The sequence below is a fragment of the Euleptes europaea genome, chromosome 7 (genome assembly GCF_029931775.1).
Source record: "Euleptes europaea isolate rEulEur1 chromosome 7, rEulEur1.hap1, whole genome shotgun sequence".
Taxonomy (NCBI): domain Eukaryota; kingdom Metazoa; phylum Chordata; class Lepidosauria; order Squamata; family Sphaerodactylidae; genus Euleptes; species Euleptes europaea.
Window position 1 is genome coordinate 31517584 of NC_079318.1, and position 20961 is coordinate 31538544.

General features: G+C 42.5%; 1 protein-coding gene across 1 annotated transcript in view; it reads right to left on the reverse strand.

Moving 5' to 3' along the window:
• The window catches only part of LOC130480724 (kinesin-like protein KIF28), a 42580-nt gene that overhangs the window by 19333 nt on the left and 2286 nt on the right, over nucleotides 1-20961 (reverse strand). Inside the window, exons 3-12 of the mRNA XM_056853348.1 lie at nucleotides 16017-16208; nucleotides 14643-14846; nucleotides 12914-12949; nucleotides 10396-10620; nucleotides 9070-9224; nucleotides 5918-6029; nucleotides 4943-5010; nucleotides 3350-3468; nucleotides 2108-2229; nucleotides 1161-1251 (exon numbers count right to left, since the gene is read on the reverse strand). Coding sequence (XP_056709326.1) covers nucleotides 1161-1251; nucleotides 2108-2229; nucleotides 3350-3468; nucleotides 4943-5010; nucleotides 5918-6029; nucleotides 9070-9224; nucleotides 10396-10620; nucleotides 12914-12949; nucleotides 14643-14846; nucleotides 16017-16208 — 1324 coding nt within the window. The remainder of the gene's footprint in view (nucleotides 1-1160; nucleotides 1252-2107; nucleotides 2230-3349; nucleotides 3469-4942; nucleotides 5011-5917; nucleotides 6030-9069; nucleotides 9225-10395; nucleotides 10621-12913; nucleotides 12950-14642; nucleotides 14847-16016; nucleotides 16209-20961) is intronic.

The window sequence follows — 20961 nt, forward strand, 5'->3', positions numbered from 1 at the left end:
GCAAACCATCTCTGAATGTCTCTTGCCTTGAAAACTCTACAGGTTGGTCACTGTGTGAACAGACTGCTGGACTCGATGGGCCTTGGTCTGATCCAGCATGACTTTTCTCATGTTCTTATTGAGGGTCACCATAAGTCGGTTGTGACTTGGTGGCAAAAAAAGGCTTTACAAAGCTATTTAATGCTGCATACCTTCTTCATCAAAAACTCTAATTCCACTGGACACCCCTCTCTCCCAGAGTGCCATACCCATGCATCAGAATAATTTTTTACACTTGAAATAAGAAACAGTTACTTTTTCCATTAAATGCCAAGAAAAGGTCAACGTTGGGTTGCTAGTGATGAACTGATCTGAGGGAAATCATTTTAATAAAATGTGCACTTTGACTTGAAGGTGTTTAAGCCATCCTTGGGTCATTTTCACAGGTGACTCATAAAAGTGCCTGGATTGCTCCCCTTCAGATTCAGAGTGGAAGAGAACCATGTTTCAAGAGAATGTACACACTGGTCAATGTTAGTTTTTCACTCACTTGGCAGACTCAGGAAAGCCAACAAAGATTTATCTGAATTTTCTTGCAAAAATGGCTTTTGTTGTTTCTGAATAAAAGATCAGCCACTTCCTAAACTCTCAACCAAAACAAAAAGAATTCCTTTTGGAGAAACTTTGCTATAATGGAAAACAAGCTCTCTCCTCCAAGACCAATACAACATTCATATAATTACACACCTGTTGCACCTTTGTTGTTTCCCCTGCTTCCTGAAAACATTTGAGTTGGATCCTACAAACTGATGATGGCAGAAGAAGCATCCTCTTCATCTTCCTCACTGCAATTGCCCATGTTGTGTGGGTTCCCACCCCACCATATTGCTTTTTTGGTATCCAAAGGGAGTGGCTGAAATAAGGGGAAGGTGGGAAAGATCTGCTTCCACAAGTGCTGGGTGTTGCTGAGAATCCAACCCACAGACTGTTGTTCAGAATTCAAAATCCAACCCATTACTCAGAATGGGAATTTGCCCTGTGTATTACACTGAAAGGACCACATGGTGATTATTATTACGCACTACTTTTATGCATACTGATGATTATTATTATGCACGATCATATAACAAACTGTGATGCCTACATGAGCAATATCTATGCAGCACTCAAACAAAACAAACCATCTTGAATGACGTATTTCAAAACGCCTGAAAGCTGAGGGTCTTCATTGATGTTCACAAGATAAGGAAACGTTTCCATCATCCGTCCCTCCTGCAGAAGAATTCATTAAACCTCTTTCAGTACAAAGCTGAGCCAAAAATTTAGCTAAGATATGACTTTTGCTTCTTGTCCAGAGGTTCTAGAAAAGAAGCTTTCACCTGTTGTCACATTTGAATATTGCTGGGATTTTCACTAAAAGCTAGCCAGATTTTTAAATCAGAGGATAGATTTAGGACAGAGCCATTCAGTGGCTACCCAAGTTTGTAACTGTGGGTATGTAACATAAGGATGAGATAAGAAAGGGCAAGTCAGAAGGACTTTCTTGACACCTTCCTCTTCTTCCCTTCTTCTGCAAACTAGGTTTTATGGTTTTTTTATTTGCCTGCCACCATCCAAGCTACTGGGACCAATTAAAAATTGAGAGGCTGCTTAAAATCCCCACCCTCCTTTAGTCTAAGAGTGCTTTTTTTTTTTTTTTTTTTGAGACAAGAGGCATTGGAAAAACAACCAAAGAGTTAATGAGTCCATGGCAAAGCCACTTTTATTTTAAATGGAAGAATCTTGGGCAGGTAACCAGTACGAGATAAGATTTTACATAGATGAAATAAGCAAGCTCTCATTCACGTCAATAGGAGAAGGAGTTCTACACAAGCATTCCTTTCTTGCACGGAGCTGCTCCATCTATTTAACTCAATGAGAAATTAAGCTGCTGCAAGAGTACGTTAGCTGGATCTGGAAAAGGCATGTAGTTGTATTGATATATGTCATTTGAAGAACATGAGAATTGCCTTGCTGGGCCAGACCAAATATCCTCTACTTTGCTGCAGCAATGGCCATTCAAATGTCCCTGGGAAAACCCCAAAGAAGGCCTGGTGGAGCTGGCCATTCAGCATCCAGAGGTTAGTACCTGAGTTACTGCAGCATACTGCTGTTCCCATTCTTTCCGGGCTTCTTCTAGCCGATATTCCCATGTTGCTTGAATGGCTTCAATCCGCAGTTCATTTTCAGCCAGCAAACAACGAAGCTCTTCTGATAGAAACAAGGGGGGAAAGCACTTTGTAGAAATGGTAAAAAATAATATTGTCAGCAATCTTCACATGATTCCAAATTCCTACTTCAGGTCATTGTTACATAAGCTGTCCTAAAATACTAAACATTATTATTCATATGCATTCAGAGGTTGAATAAATTGTTCTTAAATATGTTTGGAATAGTAACTTTATCATTTGTTCATGTTCTAAAGGGAGAAAAATGGGTACAAATTGAGAGGATTGCAGGGGGAACTGTCTTATTATCCATCTTAAAACTTATGCAGATTGCATATTCATTATGTGATTTCAGTTGACACAATCTCTTACAAGACAGAGGCTGTGGTGCAGATTGTCTAGTTGAACTATTAGACGTATCTATAGAAAGGGAAAGGCTTCCTCCCCAACTACCCCACATTTTTAGACTGAGACTACTGATACAGTGGCCATTTGGGCTTTGAAAAGTCTCATGTTCCCAGCCTACAGAATCCACTCCCCCTTGGCTGACACTAACATAATAAACCAGTCTCTTCTTAACTTTGGTTAAGGGATATGTCAGCACCAAAATGCACCATGGTTAAGGCTAACCAGGTTTACCTCCACTAAACAGGATTCTTAACTACCTTGAAACCCTGGTTAAGAATCCTGGTTAAACAACTGGTGAGCCTTAAACTGTGGCTGCAAATGGGGCTGACATATCTTTTAGCAATGATCATGAGAACCTGAACTGCCAAAAATGAGATCTACATGCAACCTGAAAAACACACACACAACCATTAGGGAAGTTATACTTTTGCTGATAGTTTCATTCTGTATAAATATACAGCATTCACCATAGTTATAATGTATTGAACTCTTCTGAAGAAATAATCTATTTCTTTTATTTGGCCAAGCTCCCCGCACTCCAGATTTCATGTTCCTTAGTATGTTCTTCTCTGTTCATTCTGTTCTTTTCCCATTAATAAACTTTCTGGTAATCCTTTAAAATATATGTTGCATAATTTCCAAAAAAGTGGGAAAGACTATTGAGTGCTGTATGAGGTCTCTAATCGAGTCAGTGCATATTTATTTTAAACATTTTCCTTTGTAATACATACTTGTTTCATCTGCTACTCTTTTACCAGAATTTTGAAGGCCCGACAACCTGGACAACAGGTTACAATTTTCTGCTTTCAGCTCCTTGATCAGTTTCTCAGTTGGACTTGCGTTTATCACCGCTTTGTTCCTTATCTTTTTTGTTCTTTCATGGAAAAAAGAGATAGGGAAAAGACTACCTTGTACGTTAGGCTTACCAGGTCCCTCTTCTTCTTCGGTGGGAGGTTTTTGGAGTGGAGGTGGGGGGGGGGTCGCGAGCTCCCAGAGGTGCTGCATTGCAAAGGGCCGGTTTCGACTCAAACTCCCAGTTTGCATGGTAAAGGCCTGTTGCGATGCGGCACTTCTGGGTGTAAAACGCACCACAAGGGCTAGCCTGATGTCGTTAGATCTCAGAAGCTAAGCAGGGTCCGCCCTGGTTAGTATTTGGATGGGAGACCACCAAGGAAGTCCAGGGTTGCTGTGCAGAGGAAGGCACTGGCCAACCACCTCTGTTAGTCTCTTGCCTTGAAAATCCCATGAGGGGTCGCCATAAGTCGGCTGCGACTTGACGGCACTTTACACACACACACACAAGCATGACTAATATGAATATTTCATTCATTCATTCAAAACATTTATTAGCTGCCTTCCTCCCTTACGAAACTCAAGACAGCTAACAATATCGTAGCGGAAACCAGGGTTCGTGGGGGGAGAAAGAGACCCAAAACCGTTATCAAGAAAAACAGTTTTTATTCGCAGCTGCGGCTCAGTTACTCTAGCAAGCAAAAACACTGAGCCCCGATTCTACTGGGGGTCAGACCTTTATCCAAAATCCACTCTGACGAGGCACATCAACAGTCAGTGCTTCTCTGGTTGTTTTACATTGTCTGGAGCCTGAGAGCTCCAGCAGTTCTATCCAGTTCCAGTTCTTGTTATCGTTCACCATGACTTTCCATGACTTTCCCCCCACTACCTTTAGCACACACATAGAGCTATCCTGCCCAGCAACAAGCTAATCCCTTGCTGTCTTAATACATTTCAGTACATTCACAGGAAGGAAAAGAGGTTATCACACACTATTAAATCAGACTACTTAAGTGGATCCTCCACATTCAGGGGAAATCTATCTGGCTGTCACAATATAATGATTACAAAACACACTTAAAACAAGTTAAACAATTTAACGACAATTGTAAAAACACATAAAAGGTCACGATTTAGATTTAAAAACTCCAGTTAGGACTGTCAATAAATAAACACTTAATCAGTTAAATGCAGTCCTCAATAAAACTGTCTTTAACTGCCACTTGAAGATTGACAATGGGGGGGGGGCGGCGCATCTCCCTGGGGAGGTTGTTCCATAACTGAGGAGCCGCCACTGAAAAGGCCCTCTCTTGTGTGCCCACCAGATGAAGTCCTTTGATTGGTGGGACAGTCAGGAGGGCCTCTCCCTGCCATCATAATTCACAGACAGAAAGGTATGGGAGAAGACACTCCTTCAGACACCACGGTCTCAAGCCATGTAGGGCTTTAAAGGACAAAGCCAACACCTTGAATTATGCTCAGGAGTGGCTCAGTCATCATTATTTAGCACCCTGCCTTGTGCTCCACTCGTCTAACAACATGCGAAAATAATATACCTCTCAGCATATCGCAAAGTTGATAATGTTTCCTCATAACAGATGTCCGCTGGACTAATAGCTGCAATCTGTAAATATGGACAAGTATTAGTGCAGTTGAATCTGCATTCAAGCTAGTTATGGGCTATATCTAGAACTTGTTCACAGAATAAGAATTGGCAACTGGCAGCCCCATCCCAGGGGAATATGTATTTATATTAACGTCTCAGTTGTCAGTTAAGCAGTTGTCTGGTTGCTCGAAAGTGATTGTGGGAGCCACCTTTCAGTGCCTTTAGCGGGCATGACTTAAACTTGCTCCTTTACTTCACTTAAATTATTTGCTATCAAGCCCTGCTTTACAATGGCCCTGCCCACTTTATTAAAAGTTCAGCGGGTGCCAGGGGAAGCCGTGGCAGGGGCCACGGCAGCTACAGGTGCCACATTGGGGAGCCCTGCTTTGGTTAGTTAGATAGTCACAGTTCATCACCGAAGATTTTTCTGGGCTTGTCTATGTTATTTCTCTTCTAATGCACCAGAATGAAGACAAAGTAGACCAACGTGCTCAATGCTAGATGCGGCTGCAGAACTAGGAAGCATATCTCTGTCAAAAAATACTTTTTCGTGTAACAGTTCAAAACACTACAGGAGTCTTTCTGGATGTCCTGCATTTTTATACTCATTCATTTCTCTCCCATTTGACCTCAAGGTTATTTTTACACATTTTGCAGTATTAAGAATACTCACTCACTGCAACCAAGCCAATGGGAAAGCATAATTAATAAAAGCTGCTGCCTTACGGAGTGCTTATGCGACATACATGTACCTTAGGATTTGTTTTTCTATTTACATATTGGTTGGGGGGGGGGTTATGCGTTGGAATTTTAACGACTTTTAGGACATTTCCCTCATATAACAAATTTTTCATTAAAAAAACCCCCAAGTAAATAGAATGCATAATTTCCTCACACCAGAAATATTTTGTTTTGACAATTTTACCATAATCGTTCTGCTGTTTCCTCCCAAAGCAGACTGCAAGAGTTTTGTAAGAACTGAATCTCTATACGGGACATGCAATACTTTCTTTCCCACAGCAGCCTCAGACAGAGCACTAGAAGAAGAATAAATGAGGGGGGAAATAAGCTAAGCAATGGATATACCTTGAATTCAGTATGTCTCAAAGCCACAGTTCACATTAAGATATATTTGCCTGACCTGTGACAGATATTATAACTACTGATTTGAGGAGCAGCCACTTGAAATCATTGGTGGGTGGAGATGGGTTATTTGAAAAATCCTTTTTAAAGTGGCAGATCTTTAAAGGTCTTTATTGGCCCAAACTATTATTTATGCCCACAAAATTCATAATTGGACCCATTCTAGTCCGACTTCTGATCTGGCCATGGGACAGAGACGGTGCTGGTCACCTTCACAGACGATCGCTGAAGACAGCTGGACCAAGGCAGATCAGCGCTGCTGGTTCTATTAGTGTTTGCTGTGGTTGATCATGATCTTTAGACCACCACCCCCGCCTCACCGATGCTGGGGTACATGGGACAGCCTTGAACTGGCTGATCTCATTCCTTCAAGGTCAAGGACAGAGGGTGGCGCAAGGTGAGAGTATGTCTCCATGATGCCCGTTGGCATGTGGAGTCCCCCCAAGGGGCCATTCTCTCCCCTATGCTATTCATCATCACTCTATGCAGGTCTTCTCTTAAGACTGCTCCAGAAATATCAACTGGTCCAGAATGCAATGGCACCGGTCCTTATGGGGACCCCTTGGAGAGCACATATCCAACCAGTGCTCTGCCAGCTGCACTGGTTCCAGATTGAGCATCGGATCAGGTATAAGGTTTTGGTACTGACCTTCAAAGCCCTAAATGATCTGGGACTATCATACTTGAAGGACCGCCTCTCCTGGTACACCCCCCAAAGAGTGCTCCACTCAGCTGGAGAATAACTACTGGTGATTCCTGACCCAAAAAACACCCATTTGTCCTCAACCAGGGCCAGGGCCTTCTCTGCTCTGGCCCCAGCTTGGTGGAACACCATGCCCAGTGAAATTCAGGCCCTGCGGGACTTAAAGCAATTCTGCAGGGCCTGCAAAACTGAGCTATTTTGCCAGGCGTATGGTTGAGGACAGCAACAGAGTATTAGTATTAGTGCAGGTGAATCTGCATTCAAGCTAGTTATGGGCTATATCTAGAACTTGTTCTCAGAATAAGAATTGGCAACTGGCAGCCCCATCCCAGGGGAATATGTATTGCTCAATTTAGATCAACGTATCAGTTGTCAGTTAAGCAGTTGTCTGGTTGCTCGAAAGTGATTGTGGGAGCCACCTTTCAGTGCCTTTAGCTGCCATGACTTAAACTTGCTCCTTTACTTCACTTAAATTATTTGCCCAAGGAAGCGCATATGGAATCTGGTCTCAAATTCAGTGCACACCCCTCAAGGAAGACTAGAGAAAACAATCAGAAACATACGCCTGGAGGTCAGGCCACATGCCCTAGGGAAGCACCCATGACCCTACAAAAGTTGTCAGTGCTGGGAAATATTTCCTATTCCCAGATAGCACACCAGCTTCAGATTCTTTAATTCAGTGGTCCCCAACCTTTTGGAGCCCACAGGCACCTTTTGAATTTTGAGAGGGGCTGGTAAAGCCAAACCCAAGATGGCTGTAGCAAGACGCAGAGCAAAACACAATACCTCCCCATTAGTATTTCATCTAGCCGGCCTCTCCTCCCTCTGCCTTCTCTGCCTTTGCTATGTGCTGCCAAAGATGTAGTTTGTTATGCTGCTATAGTATTGGTGATTTTAGTGGCACGTTAAGGTGCCATGTTTTACTGTTAATTTTTTATGTCATTATATGAAATATTTTAAATGGTTTGCGAGTGTCGTTAGCCACACTGAGCCTGGCTTTGGCCAGGAAAGGGTGGCCTAGAAAACAAACAAATGTAACAACAACAATAAAAAGAAGAAGTTGGAAGAAAATGCAATTGTCATTTTTTGTGACAGCCATGACCATATATGTGCCCCTGAATTTTAGACTTAGGATCCTCTTGCTTTAGTAGAGATGAAAGAGAGATTCTTTAAGATCATGTTCTAGTGATATTTGATTCTCTTCAGGTTATCATGTATCTGCAAGACCCATTAGAGATTTAGGTTGGAGATGCCAGTAGACATTTAGGGGGAATGTCCTGTTATTCAGACATTTTGAGTACTAGTAAATTTAAGTCAGGAAAAGACATGGCATTTGAAAGCTGTTTTATTTTACCTGAAAGAATTGGTTGGAAATGTAGACATGGAATGATTTTCAGTTTGTCAGTGTCATCTTATTGGTATACTGCTGCCTTTTAGAAAGAAGTGGAATCCCCCATCTATTGCACTGGCTGAACAGGATTTGGGTAACTGAATAGTTGACTACGGTAACACAAGGCTACAAGTATGGTACGTATTTCACCAAGTTTACTGAAAGAGGGATGTTCTTTCGTCATGTATTGGGATAGTAAACATCAAGATGGAGTCCTTTCCTTTATCCCTAAGAAGCTCTTTGATCCATTGATCTTGAGCAGCATAGTTTTAAATCTATTGTTTGGGAGATATAAGGACTGAGATAAATGTTGCTACTGCCACTGTAGTGTTAGGACCCCTATCACTTAATTAAAAAGGCATTATATCAGACACAGAGGCATTAGAGTTATCTATTAAAAGAGGAGAGATATATCATAATCTACATACTCATAGAAACAACATTCTAAGAGCACATGAGCTAGTGATTTGATGGAACCGTAAGAGCACTGACAAGTTAGTTCTACCTATTGAACATTTAAGTTTTGTTGTTCTTTTCTTATATTGCTTGAACTTTGTAAATAGGAAGAAAGCTCCCCTCACTTTTGATCTTGTGACTGAAAAAGTTTTCATGCTTTGCATCTCTAAGACTGAAGATTTCACATATTTCTACAATGCACATGGCATTTAATGCCGTAACGAATGCCTTTGCTTTAGATGTCATAAGTATTGTTAAGTATCTTAGTATTCAACTTAACTATTTAAGTTTGCATCTGCATTGGTATACCTAAATAGATTAAGAAGGGACACATTGTAATACCCCAGATACGTATAGGTCACATGGCTAAAATGTCTTATTTTACCTGATAACATTTCCTAAGGTGGTTAAACTCAGATTTACACGTGACCCTTCCCTCAATCTGTCTCCTTCTGATCCTGAGGATTTTTGTCTCTCACTTCCTGCCAAGTCCACCAAATTTATAATGGATTGTTTGGTGATATCTTCTTTTAGAAAAATCTGCAAGTAATAATACCAGGAAAGGAAAACAAAGGGCACAGGTTGGTGACTTAAACTTTGCAAGCCCTACTTGTGAAATCAGTGTGTATGAGATCTGTACTTGTCATTTCTAACAAACATATATCATGTTAATTGTAAATAAACAAGCACCAGTGATTAAAATGTAGGCATTCATACGTGCACAGAAAAAACTGCATTGGTTCACACATGAAAATAAATTGCAACCCACAATCAAAACATATAAAATCAATTCCCAAATTGCAATCCCAACACCGTGAAGGACTATACTGCAAACTTACCAACATTGGTTTGTGTTTCTAGGAATCATCTACTCGCTTTTAGAAAGTCAGTATTTTTACCCACCCCTGCACTGCATGGATTGTTGCAGGGGCCTGCTGTCCAAGCTACTGATAGCCAGCCATAAACATGCCACAGATCAAGCACAAAGTATGCAATGATAAAACTTTCTTCCCTACAGTACACTTGTAGACCCCTGTACAGACCTACAGTCTACATTTACTCTAGTCTACTGAGCTGGGGAACAGGTAGCAGAGCAGCATGGGAGAAGCAGGCAGAACAGATTTGGCTCTAAGTATGACAGCCCTCACATCCAAGGTGGGTGACAACAATAAAAATGTTATTAAATTAATTAAAACACAGATAAAAACAGGCAATTAAGACATAACTAAAACAGACAAAATAATACCTTATCTTGGTACCCTGAGCTAAGAGGAAAGGAAGGGTATAAATAAATATAAATAAAATGTAGGTATGTCACAACTCCTTGCTTAGGGTTGCCAGGTCCCTCTTGGCCACCGGTGGGAGGTTTTGGGGGTGGAGTCTGAGGAGGGCGGGGTTTGGGGAGGGGAGGGACTTCAATGCCATGGAGTCCAATGGCCAAAGTGGCCATTTTCTCCAGGGGAACTTATCTCTATCGGCTGGAGATCAGTTATAATGGCAGGAAATCTCCAGCTAGTAACTGGAGGTTGGAAACCCTATCCTTTGCTGCATGTGTCCATAGTCTAAATGGAATAAAATGGTTCCCTGGTTTGCTGCAATGCAACACATTTATGGGAATAGCGTGAGCCTCAGTGCATTCAGATTCTAATTCTCTCCATGTAATTGTCAAAGGTTGCAATGCAGTCACCGCTTGTGCATCTTGGTACTCTACCTGTTTGAACTGGATGGTGATGACCATGTGAGATCGACTACTGGTGGCATTCATACTGGTGGATGCAGTGGTCCTTATTTTGGTCCCCTGTTCCATCAACCTCTCAATTTGCGCATAACTGTCGCAAGGCACCAGCTTCAAGCCATCCACATAGAAGCCTTGCTGCTGATCTTCCCTTAATTTGAGTCCACCTGGTTTCTTGACTTTAGATAGCAAATCTATTACCTTGGGTTGCAGACAAAGTTTATTAGATACATTTTAATGTGAAATAAAGAAAGACTAGAGGAGAGGAGAGCTCTCAACTAGATTTAGAGGCTCACTTGTAGATTTTTTCTTTTGCTGTCAAGTTGCAGCTTACTTATGGCATTCTTGTAGGTTTTCAAGGCAAGAGACATTCAGAGGTAGTTTGCTGTTGCCTGCCTCTGCATAGCAACTCTGGTTTTCCTTGGTGGTCTCCCATCCAAATACTGACCAGGGCCAACCCTGCTTAAGAGCCAAGATCTGACAAGATCGGGCTAGGCTGGGCTATTCAGGTCAGGGCACTTATAGATATACTGAGGATTAAATCACAAATAAACCCCACAACACTATATTTTAAGATGCATTTGTTGTGGTTACTTTTTTATCTTTCCTAATTGCAGCAATGTTATCACAGTGCTCAAATTGTCACCATTTAATACAAAGGTACTTTCCATTTTGGTAAACATAACTTGTACATAAGCACTTTTTGTTTTGTTTTGTTACAACAGTGACTCAATGTGTAGAGCTGGACAGCCAGAAACGTAGGAAGTTCAAAGGAATTTCTGACCTGAAACACAGGACATGCATAAGTGAAGGCATGATTTCCCCATCAAATGGCAGTCCTGCTTCCCAAACGATAAATGAACATACTATTTTTGAGGGTTAAATAATCATCAAGGAGGTATCTGTTCCACCTACGTTTTAAGCACGTGATCAAGAAAGCATATATAGTGGACTGATTTTTACTTTCCTTTCAATTTGTATACCATATAGAAGCCTAGCATAGGGAAATTAGCAGCGTGGTACCCACCTAACAGTAACCTTAGTAAGACAGAGATTGTAGGTAAAAGAAAAAAAAGATTTTATGTATGTAAATGAACCCTGTGGTAATATTTGAAGAATCAATGCTGGACAGGCTTGGCTTGACTTGAACTGGATTCACACATTGTTGGATATTGAACTCTGAACTACAGCAATTATATAACTGGACTGACTTTCTGTACAGGAAAATCTAGTTAATGATTGCTATAGGGCAATGATAGTGTATTATCTAATGATGTGTGGGTACAGCCTTGGTTCCTTTCCAAGTGTTATTAGACTGGAGCATGTGAACACATGAACACATGAAGCTGCCTTACCGTATACTGACTCAGACCCTTGGTCTATCAAAGACAGTATTGTCTACTCAGGCCAGCAGCAGCTCTCCTGGGTCTCAGGCAGAGGTCTTTCACATCACCTACTTGCCTAGTCCCTTTAACTGGAGATGCCGGGGATTGAACCTAAGAACTTCTGCATGCCAAGCAGAGGCTCTGCCACAGAGCCACAGTAGTAGTAATGTAAGATGGCCCACGCAACACTGTATGAGATGGAATTTAACAACACCAAAGAAAAAAATAACTATTGACCATAGTCTTATCTTGAGCCACAATCATTAAATGATGAGAACTGAGGGCGTATGATTGCTATGACGCCACACAACATGGGATGCTGCAGAGAGGCCAATTGAATTGCCTAGGCCCTGAATGTGAAACCATTATTTTATTTGTCAAGAGTGAATGCCCTTCTGAAGAATGTTCTGGGTCTCTGTCAGTGCTTCTTTCCCACCAAAAGAAGGCATAAGAGGCTACTAAGGCCGCATCCTTGGCTTCATCATCAACCAAGAAAGCAGAAGGAGATTGAGACTGGGAAGGGCAGCCATGAAGGAGCTAGAAAAGATTCTGAAGTGTAAGGATGTGTCATGAGCCTCCAAGATTAAGTTAATTCATGCCATCGTATTCCCTATTACTATGTATTGGTGTGAAAGCTGGACATTGAAGAAAGCTGACAGGAAGAAAGTAGATTCCTTTGAAATGTGGTGTTGGAGGAGAGTGTTACAGATACCGTGGGCTGCCAAAAATACAAATCAGTGGGTTATAGATCAAATCAAGCCCGAACTGACCCTAGAAGCTAAAATGACTAAACTGAGGCTATCGTATTTTGATCACATTATGAGAAGACAAGAGTCGCTGGAAAAGACAGTCATGCTAGGAAAAGTGGAGGGCACAGGAAAAGAGGAAGACCCAGCAAGAGATGGATTGACTCAAAGGAAGCAGCAGCCCTCAATTTGCAAGATCTGAGCAAGGCTGTCAAAGATAGGACATTCTGGAGGACTTGGATTCATAGGGTTGCCATGAGTTGGAAGCGACTTGACGGCACTTAACACCCACACCCACACAAGGCCACATACTTAAATGATCCCTCCCTAAAATAACAAAATAATAAGCTTTATTACAATTACCTGTTCATTATAAATTTCCAGCATACTAAATGTAACCTGAAAATTAAAAAAAGAGAAACACCAAAAGATAAAGAACTCGCTTTACTCTTAGAAGCTTCAAAAAATTATTTTAACAAATGTCAACAGTACTTTCCACATGTATTTAATACAGATGGGCCAGTACTCTATTATCTGTGCACAGAACACCTCATTTCCTTGCATTCCTCTCTGTTTTTGCTGCCCCTTCTGACACCTGGAAAGTTCCTCTGCAAACATCCTGCAGCTCCAGAAATGATAATTCCAAGGATTGGAAAGGGCTGCAGTGAGGGAGAGGAACATGGGGAAACTGTGTGCCTTCTGTACGTGGATGGTAGGGTACTGCCCGTTTTATTTCCTCTCCCACCCGCATATACTGTCTGTTTTTTTCTGGTTGCCTTTCATTCAGCTATTAAGAGTCACTCTGTTGAAAATGATCTTTTACAATGAAGAGCTTTAAAAATACAACTGGAACCAAAGCAAACTGGATGATGACTTGTTGCCAGCCTACAAAGGTTTTTATATGTAAAGACGGATTCAAACGCTGAAACTCTCAAATTGAACACATCCTGTGAGGCCGCCATCAAAGACAACTTTCCCCATCTCCACTCAGTGCAGAATTTGAGCACAGATGGTACAGCCTAAGAGAAATTGTAATTGGCCCTAAGGTTTATGAGGCAACTGGATCAGAGCCTAAAAGGAGCCCAACCCATTAGGGCTTTATGGATAATTGACGTGGACTCTTTGCATGAGCAGATGGAGTTGGATAGCAACAGAGATGTGCTGCAAGCATTTTCATAGCGCAGTTTTCATGATAATGTACCTTCCCTATCAGAAGGTAACAACCTGCCTTCTGATGGGTATCACCTACCTTCTGATAGGGAGGTGATGCCTTTTGAACTTTGTACACAGGCACACCCCGACTTTCTGTAGGGAGGTGATGCTTTTTGAACTTTGTACACAGGCACACCCCGACTTTCTGTTGGGAGGTGATGTCTTTTGAACTTTGTACACAGGCATACCCTGACTTTCTGTAGGGAGGTGATGCCTTTTGAACTTTGTACACAGGCACACCCCGACTTTCTGTATGAATTTATTGCGCTGACAATTGTTTGATTCCCTTTATTTCGTAATATAAGCATGTTATAAGCACCCAGGATTGAGTAGTTATCAACCTGTTGAGGTGTTTAAAGAAAATAGAAAATTATACTAAAAGCATGCAAATAATTAGATATAGTTGTATATGTATTTGTTGAGCCCCATGCTGGTTGTTGTTTGCAGTTTCTAGTATAACCTCCAGGTAATAGCAGGAGATCTCCTGCTGTTACAACTGATCTCCAGCTGATAGAGATCAGAAAATGGTCGCTTTGGCAATTGGACTCTATGGCACTGAAGTCCCTCCCCTCCCCAAACCCCACCCTCCTCAGGCTCTGCCCCAAAAGAGGGACCTGGCAACCCTACCTCAGCGGGATATACAGTAATGCTTTACAGCCCATCCTCCAAAGCAGCCATTTTCTCCATGGCAAGTCATCTCCATAGTCTGGAGTTCAATTATAATTTCAGGAGACCTCCAGGTAGTGCCCTACTCCACATACAATTGTGGGTGAACACGTGTGCGTGTCTCGTACATGCACACACACCACCAGTGTGCTACACTTACAATACAAACTTCTCAAAGATGGCTGTTGCAAGCATTTATACAGCTTGACCGTACCTGATATTGCCTATTCTTCTCTTGGTTGTGAATTGTTTTAAAGAGCTCTTCACACACCACTGGGATTATGCCTCTGTTTGCACCATATCCGATCATTGAATAGCTCTTTCCTGAGCCAGTTGGACCATAAGCCAAGAGGGTAGCATTGTAACCTTGCCAAGCACTGTCTAAAACTCCCTGACCAAGGTCACGGAAAACTTCTTTCTGTTAAGAGATTAAAAAAACAAACTTCTAATATACTTTAAGTCATATCCAACACACACCTAGAAGCTATGCAAATCCACAAAGGAGCTTACTTTCCTCTCTAGCAGGGCTTTAGTATCCATATTAAGAATTGTGGGAAACAGTCTTAAGGGCCAAGAACTTTGCGAAGCCCCTGTGCCCCAGGAAGCAGATGATCTTCTGGCAAGAAACCTGTGTATGGGAGGGTGGGGTGGGCTGACCTTTGGTAGGGGCTACCATTAGAAAGGCAGAGCTGCAGATATAGGGGCACTTCTAGTCCTAGTCCTGGGAGATGATATAAACAGTATACCCATTTCCATGCTGTTCTTCTGATGGGCTGTGATCTGCTGAGCAAATTTGAGCATCTCCCAGAAGTACCATATGGAACTAGTCTGAAAAAACTGTGTACTGCACTACTGGTAACAAATAATCTGAAGACACAGATTAATCGTTTTCAGATTGCCCCAGAAGGTCGGAATAGAACCAACGGGTTGACATTAAATCAAAAGAGTTTCTGTCTACTCTAGACATTAGGAAGAATTTTCTAACAGTTAGAGCGGTTCCTCAGTGGAACAGGCTTCCTCAGGAGGTGGTAAGTGCTCCTTCCCTGGAGGTTTTTAAGCAGAGGATAGATGGCCATCTGTCAGCAATGCTGATTCTATCACCTTGCAGTTCATGAGAAGGAGGGCATCTTGGCCATCTTCTGGGCATGGTCACTGGGGGTGTGTGGGGGAGGTAGTTGTGAATTTCCTGCATTGTGCAGGGGGTTGGATGACCCTGGTGGTCCCTTCCAACTCTGTGATTTTATGATAGGAAATAAAGCGGAACAAATTTATTCAAAGGTTTAGCTGGGCCAGGACAGTCTGCTCTAAACTCACGGTGGTGCTCTAGAGATTCAGGCAGAGACAAATCTTTTCCAACTCCCGCTATCTAAGATCCTGGGGATGGAAGGGACTGGACCTGGGATCTTCTACATGCAAAGCATGGGCTCCATCACTGAGACACAGAGGTTCACTTTAAACACAAGCCTGGTGCTGGGAATTTTTGTTTGATTCTTATATAAAACTTCACTTGCAAGTGCAGCCCAGTCACAGTTCTCGCATTGTGTTGTGGTAGGAAAGATGGACAGATAAAGCTTTTTATGCCTTTTACCTGTCCTGCGTATTTGCTGCTCAGGTCAGCCGATATGAGCTTGCCATCTTGGTCCTTTATGAATCCACTGTGAGACCAATAAGCCAGGTCAAATGTAAATGTTTTCACATTACTTGGATTCTTAGGATCGTGTATGCTGGTGGAATTGGAATTCATAGAAATCACACATTTGCTCCCTGCATTCTTTTCTCTCTGTTAAAATTACAAACAATTAAAAAAAAATCAATGGAACTCCAGTTGCTATGCCAACTTTTTTTGGTTTGACCTACATCATATAATTGGTAAGTTTATAGATGGTCTGCACTGAACGTGCACAATTCTTATCAGTCATGTACTAAATGGGAGGGGGGAGCTAGAGCCAAGAAACAAACATAGGGAGAAATATGAAGTGTATTTGATAATTGTATCATTGTGATTCCACACCACAGGAATTAACCTATTTTTTTCCCATTCATATTCAACATATCCCAGTGTTAACATGGGGACAAATCCATTAACAACTTTCTCCAAGATGGAAAGGCTATGCCACCAGTTTAGGAAAATCATAGTTGTATTGATAGAACCAGAGCCTGTCATCCCATCTCTACACTGTGATGAAAATTTTCATTTTCTGTGATATTGGCTCCTCCTCCTTCCAATATACATCATTGTGGGGCTACTGGCTTTTTTTCTATGTTGGCATGTAGATACAAGTGTTACATTTTGGCAAACAGATTTAGACACCTCTGGAACCAAGAGTCTCAGGGCTTCCTTATCATAACCATCTCAGAAAGAAGCAGCTACAGGGGAAAAAAACTCTTCAAGGTCATTTATGCATGGGTACTTTCACTCATGTTCGCCCCCAGTCTGAATCAGTTGTTCCTTGGCGTTATCCTTAAGTTTTCCGTCCATTAGAGATGACCTCGTGCCCAGCCCTCGCAATGTGCATGTCTACCCATTCCTCTGTTAACCTGACTCTTCCATCTTCCCTGAGCAAAGCCCGGGTGAAATCCCCATGCAGAAGGCAAAGTGCAGGGCATGCAAGTTTGGTTTTGCTCACAGCCAGTTACAAAGCAGCACGTCCAGAGGGGAGGGTTCAAATACTTCCTGCTTCCTACTTTCTCGGAGCTTTCTGAGCAAAATGAAAGTTTTTTAAAACCAAGTGTTTCTCCCCCCCTTCCAGATTGCTCCATTATTGTTGTTCTTTTTATGCCGCAATTGGGTTGGAGGGTTTACGTATGTAAATGAACCCTGTGGTAATATTTGAAGAATCAATGCTGGACAGGCTTGGCTTGACTTGAACTGGATTCACACATTGTTGGATATTGAACTCTGAACTACAGCAATTATATAATTGGACTGACTTTCTGCACAGGAAAATCTAGTTGTTAATTATTGCTATAGGGCAATGATAGTGTATTATCTAATGATGTGTAGGTACAGCCTTGGTTCCTTTCCAAGTGTTATTAGACTGGAGCATGTGAACACATGAAGCTGCCTTATACTGACTCAGACCCTTGGTCCATCAAAGTCAGTATTGTCTACTCAGGCCAGCAGCGGCTCTCCTGGGTCTCAGGCAGAGGTCTCTCACAGTAAGCACTACAAATAAGCCAATTACAGAGCAGCATTGAAAGACTGCTGGTGCACAGAGTCCCAACAGGAAGGTGTGGGTCCAGCCAGCAACAAATCTCAGGTAAAACTCCCATGCATAAATGACCCAAGTTAACTTCCAGTAACACGATGAATCCTTACGCCTATGCCACAACTTTGCCCTGGTTTCAACCCAGATCAGCTTTCAGCAAAAACTTTTTTAAAAGCGATTTGTCAGCAGTATGCCAAATCACAATATGGGCCAGAATCCGGCATGTGCTGAAAGCTGTATGAAACCACAGTATAATGCAGCCTCCAGCCTGGAAAGTTTCTCCCATTCCATGGCTGGAATGAAGAGTCTGTGTGCATGAAACAGGGCTGTACAAATGGCAAAGGAATGCTGCACACAAGTACTGACTACAGATGAGAAAACCAGCTCTGAAATGTAGGTCCACCTTCTCCAAGCACAGGACCATTCCCCTAGGCCTTAGCCAGGCCTTTTCTATTGTCTGAAACGCAACTGTGTTTGAATAAGCCAGGCTTTTCTGCCTTTCCTAGCAGCACAGGGACAGTCTCTCTCTCTCCAGAATGAAATGTTAACTTATTGAGTCAGCAAGAGATAGCCAGGTGACTGGCTTATCGGGCCTGAAGGTCACTTGGTTCTTAGAGTAGAGCAAGACCCTCCAGAAACCCGCCCGAGGGGAATATTCAGTGCCAAAAGTCCAGATAAGACCCCTGAAGGGTCTGTCCTGTTCTAGCTTCCCAACACACTTGCAACACTCAGGGAGCATGCAGTTCCGTACGTGTTCAGCACGACCAGGTAATGCAATGTAGGTGTGAGGAACAGTCATAGACATACCATAAAAGGAAGACCTCTATGGTAGCAAGGGGTCGACCCTGGGCTGCAGGGGGAGCTGCTGCTTGCTGGCCTCAAGAAACCTGGGCATTATAGCACACTGAGGACAAGTATACCTGGCTTCTCTGTGTGTGTCTGAGGCAGATGCCTCAGGGATGAAAGGGACTTAGCCTTTGAGAAAGGAGATGGTCTCTTGGAGTGATGGGAGGTTTGCTACAATGCTCTGCCTTGCTGTTGCTGAATAAACTGTGCTTTAACTGTGAAACTGTTTCTGTGTTTACTGGGCCGAGACAGTGGCAATCATTCCAATAGTACGTGATCCTGCGCTCTCCGAGAGAGACCTGATGCCTCTCAGACAAAGGCTGCTGTGCAATCTGATCTGCCAGTTTCACCTGGGTAGCAGTGTGAACTGGTGGGTCTACCCGCTGCAGACCATTCCTGTAAGGTAAGCCATTTCCAAGAAACCCTCAGGCCCAATTGCTCTCCTGTCACTGAGAATGTCTCTGTGGCTTGCTAATGTGTGGGGAGAGATCAAGGGCTGATCCTTTCACAGTAGACAAGGGACTGGACGTGTCACGACAGACTACAATTTAGGTATACTAGAACCCAGTATGAGTTAATGAAGTATTTCACACAAACACCAAGTCAAGTGCAACTGTCCGTAGTACATGACAGCGTTCCTACAGTACCAAGCAGGGCTAGCCCCTTTACCCATACTGCGTTACCTTTTCTGCTGCTGGGAGCCAGGGTCAGTCCTGCCCAATAAGCAGATCGATGGTGAGGGACCATGGGCTCCGTGGCAGTGCATCTCATTTAAATGTGGACGGTCCTAGGCACAATTTCCAGCATCTTCAGGTGATTGTGAAGGTGAAAGACCTGTACCTGAGGCCCTGGAGAGCCACAGACAATAATGATCTTGATAGAACAATTGTCTCAGTCAGTAATACAAGACAAAGTCATGCCTCCAATTTCCCAAATCAAGCTGAAAACCAACAGGCTTGCACTACTCTAGGTATTTCTAAGTCAGTGCCTTGTTCAACACTTTATATCCAAACATTGCCCTGAACCTCCAAGTGATCTCTCACTGGTGGCAGCCAAGTCAGAAGGCATGGACAACGGCACCTCCTCTTGTGTGTGTGTTAAATGCGATCAAGTGACTTCCAACTAATGGCAACAATATGAATCAATGTCCTCCAAAAGGTCCTATAACTAACAGCCTTGCTCAGGTCTTGCAAACTGAAGGCTGTGACTTCCTTTATAGTCAGTCCATCTCATGTTGGGTCTTCCTCTTTTCCTGCTACCTCCAACTTTTCCTAGCATTATTTTTTTCAGTGACTCCTGTTTTCTCATTTTGTGACCAATGTATGATAGCCTTAGTTCTTCTCTTAAGGAACTACACATCCCTTTTGATTTTAAGCCTCAACAAAGCATACTTTTCTGGCACGTACCAGCTGCATTAGTCACCCCAGTTTAATATCCACTTGCAGAAGTAAGTGGCGACCGGGGTTTTTCAGGGGCGGGACCTCACCTTTAGAATGCCCTCTCCTTTGAAACTTACCTTATACCTACTTTACTGTCCTTCAGACACCAGACTAAAGCACTTTTTTTACCCAGGCTTTTAAAGTGAGCCATTATATCATTAGCAATTTTTATGGTCCTTTTAGCCTGAGGTTATTTTAAGAATATAGTTGTAGGCTGTTTGTTGGTGTTTTATGCCCTAGCTTGTTGTAATTGACGTTTATGCTGATTTTATTGAATTGTTTTTAATGTGTGAGTGATATCAGGCAGCAGATCTATTTTCTAAAAGAATACATTTTTTCTAAAGAAGATGTCCATTTTATTTGGTGACAGAATAAAAGTGTGCTGCTATCTGAATAGAGAGAAATGGGGAGGTCTCATACTGGGGGGGGGGGAAACAAGGGGCCTTTAAAAGCTGCATGGTAAAAATTCCACAGAAAGACTCATTGATCAAAAGCTACTACTTAATTTCATTAAACCTGCCTGTTTCACAGCTATTGTGAAGGCACAGAAACCCCGGGAGGGGAAAAGAAACGTAGCAGCCACAGCCACAAAACATATCATCAAAGGTACCATGTAAAATGGGTTAGTAAAAGAACTGACAGACTTCAGCATTGGATATCCAAAGGGCAAAAGTAGGATGAAGACGGAAAAAGGTAGTAGCAGTAGAAAGTAAGGGTTAAATGTGTTGAAAGGGGAGAAAACTGATCACACTGTAATTTACTCTGTACTCAGCCAGGAGTAAGTGAGCCTACCCTGTTACGAAGAAACTTTTACCTCACAACCATTGTTAATTCAAAGCCTAAGCCCGTAAGTTTCCCTGGAAAATGAGGGGACCCAGAACATCCCGGCCTAAAAGACAGCATACTTGAACATTTGAATGAGGAGAGTGGGGAGAGAGAGCAGCTGCAATGAAAGTTCCTGACACTCCTGCCTTGCAACCTTCCTAGCAGCAGTGTTTTCCCTTGAACCTCTTTCCTACTGCATTCCCACCCATGCTGT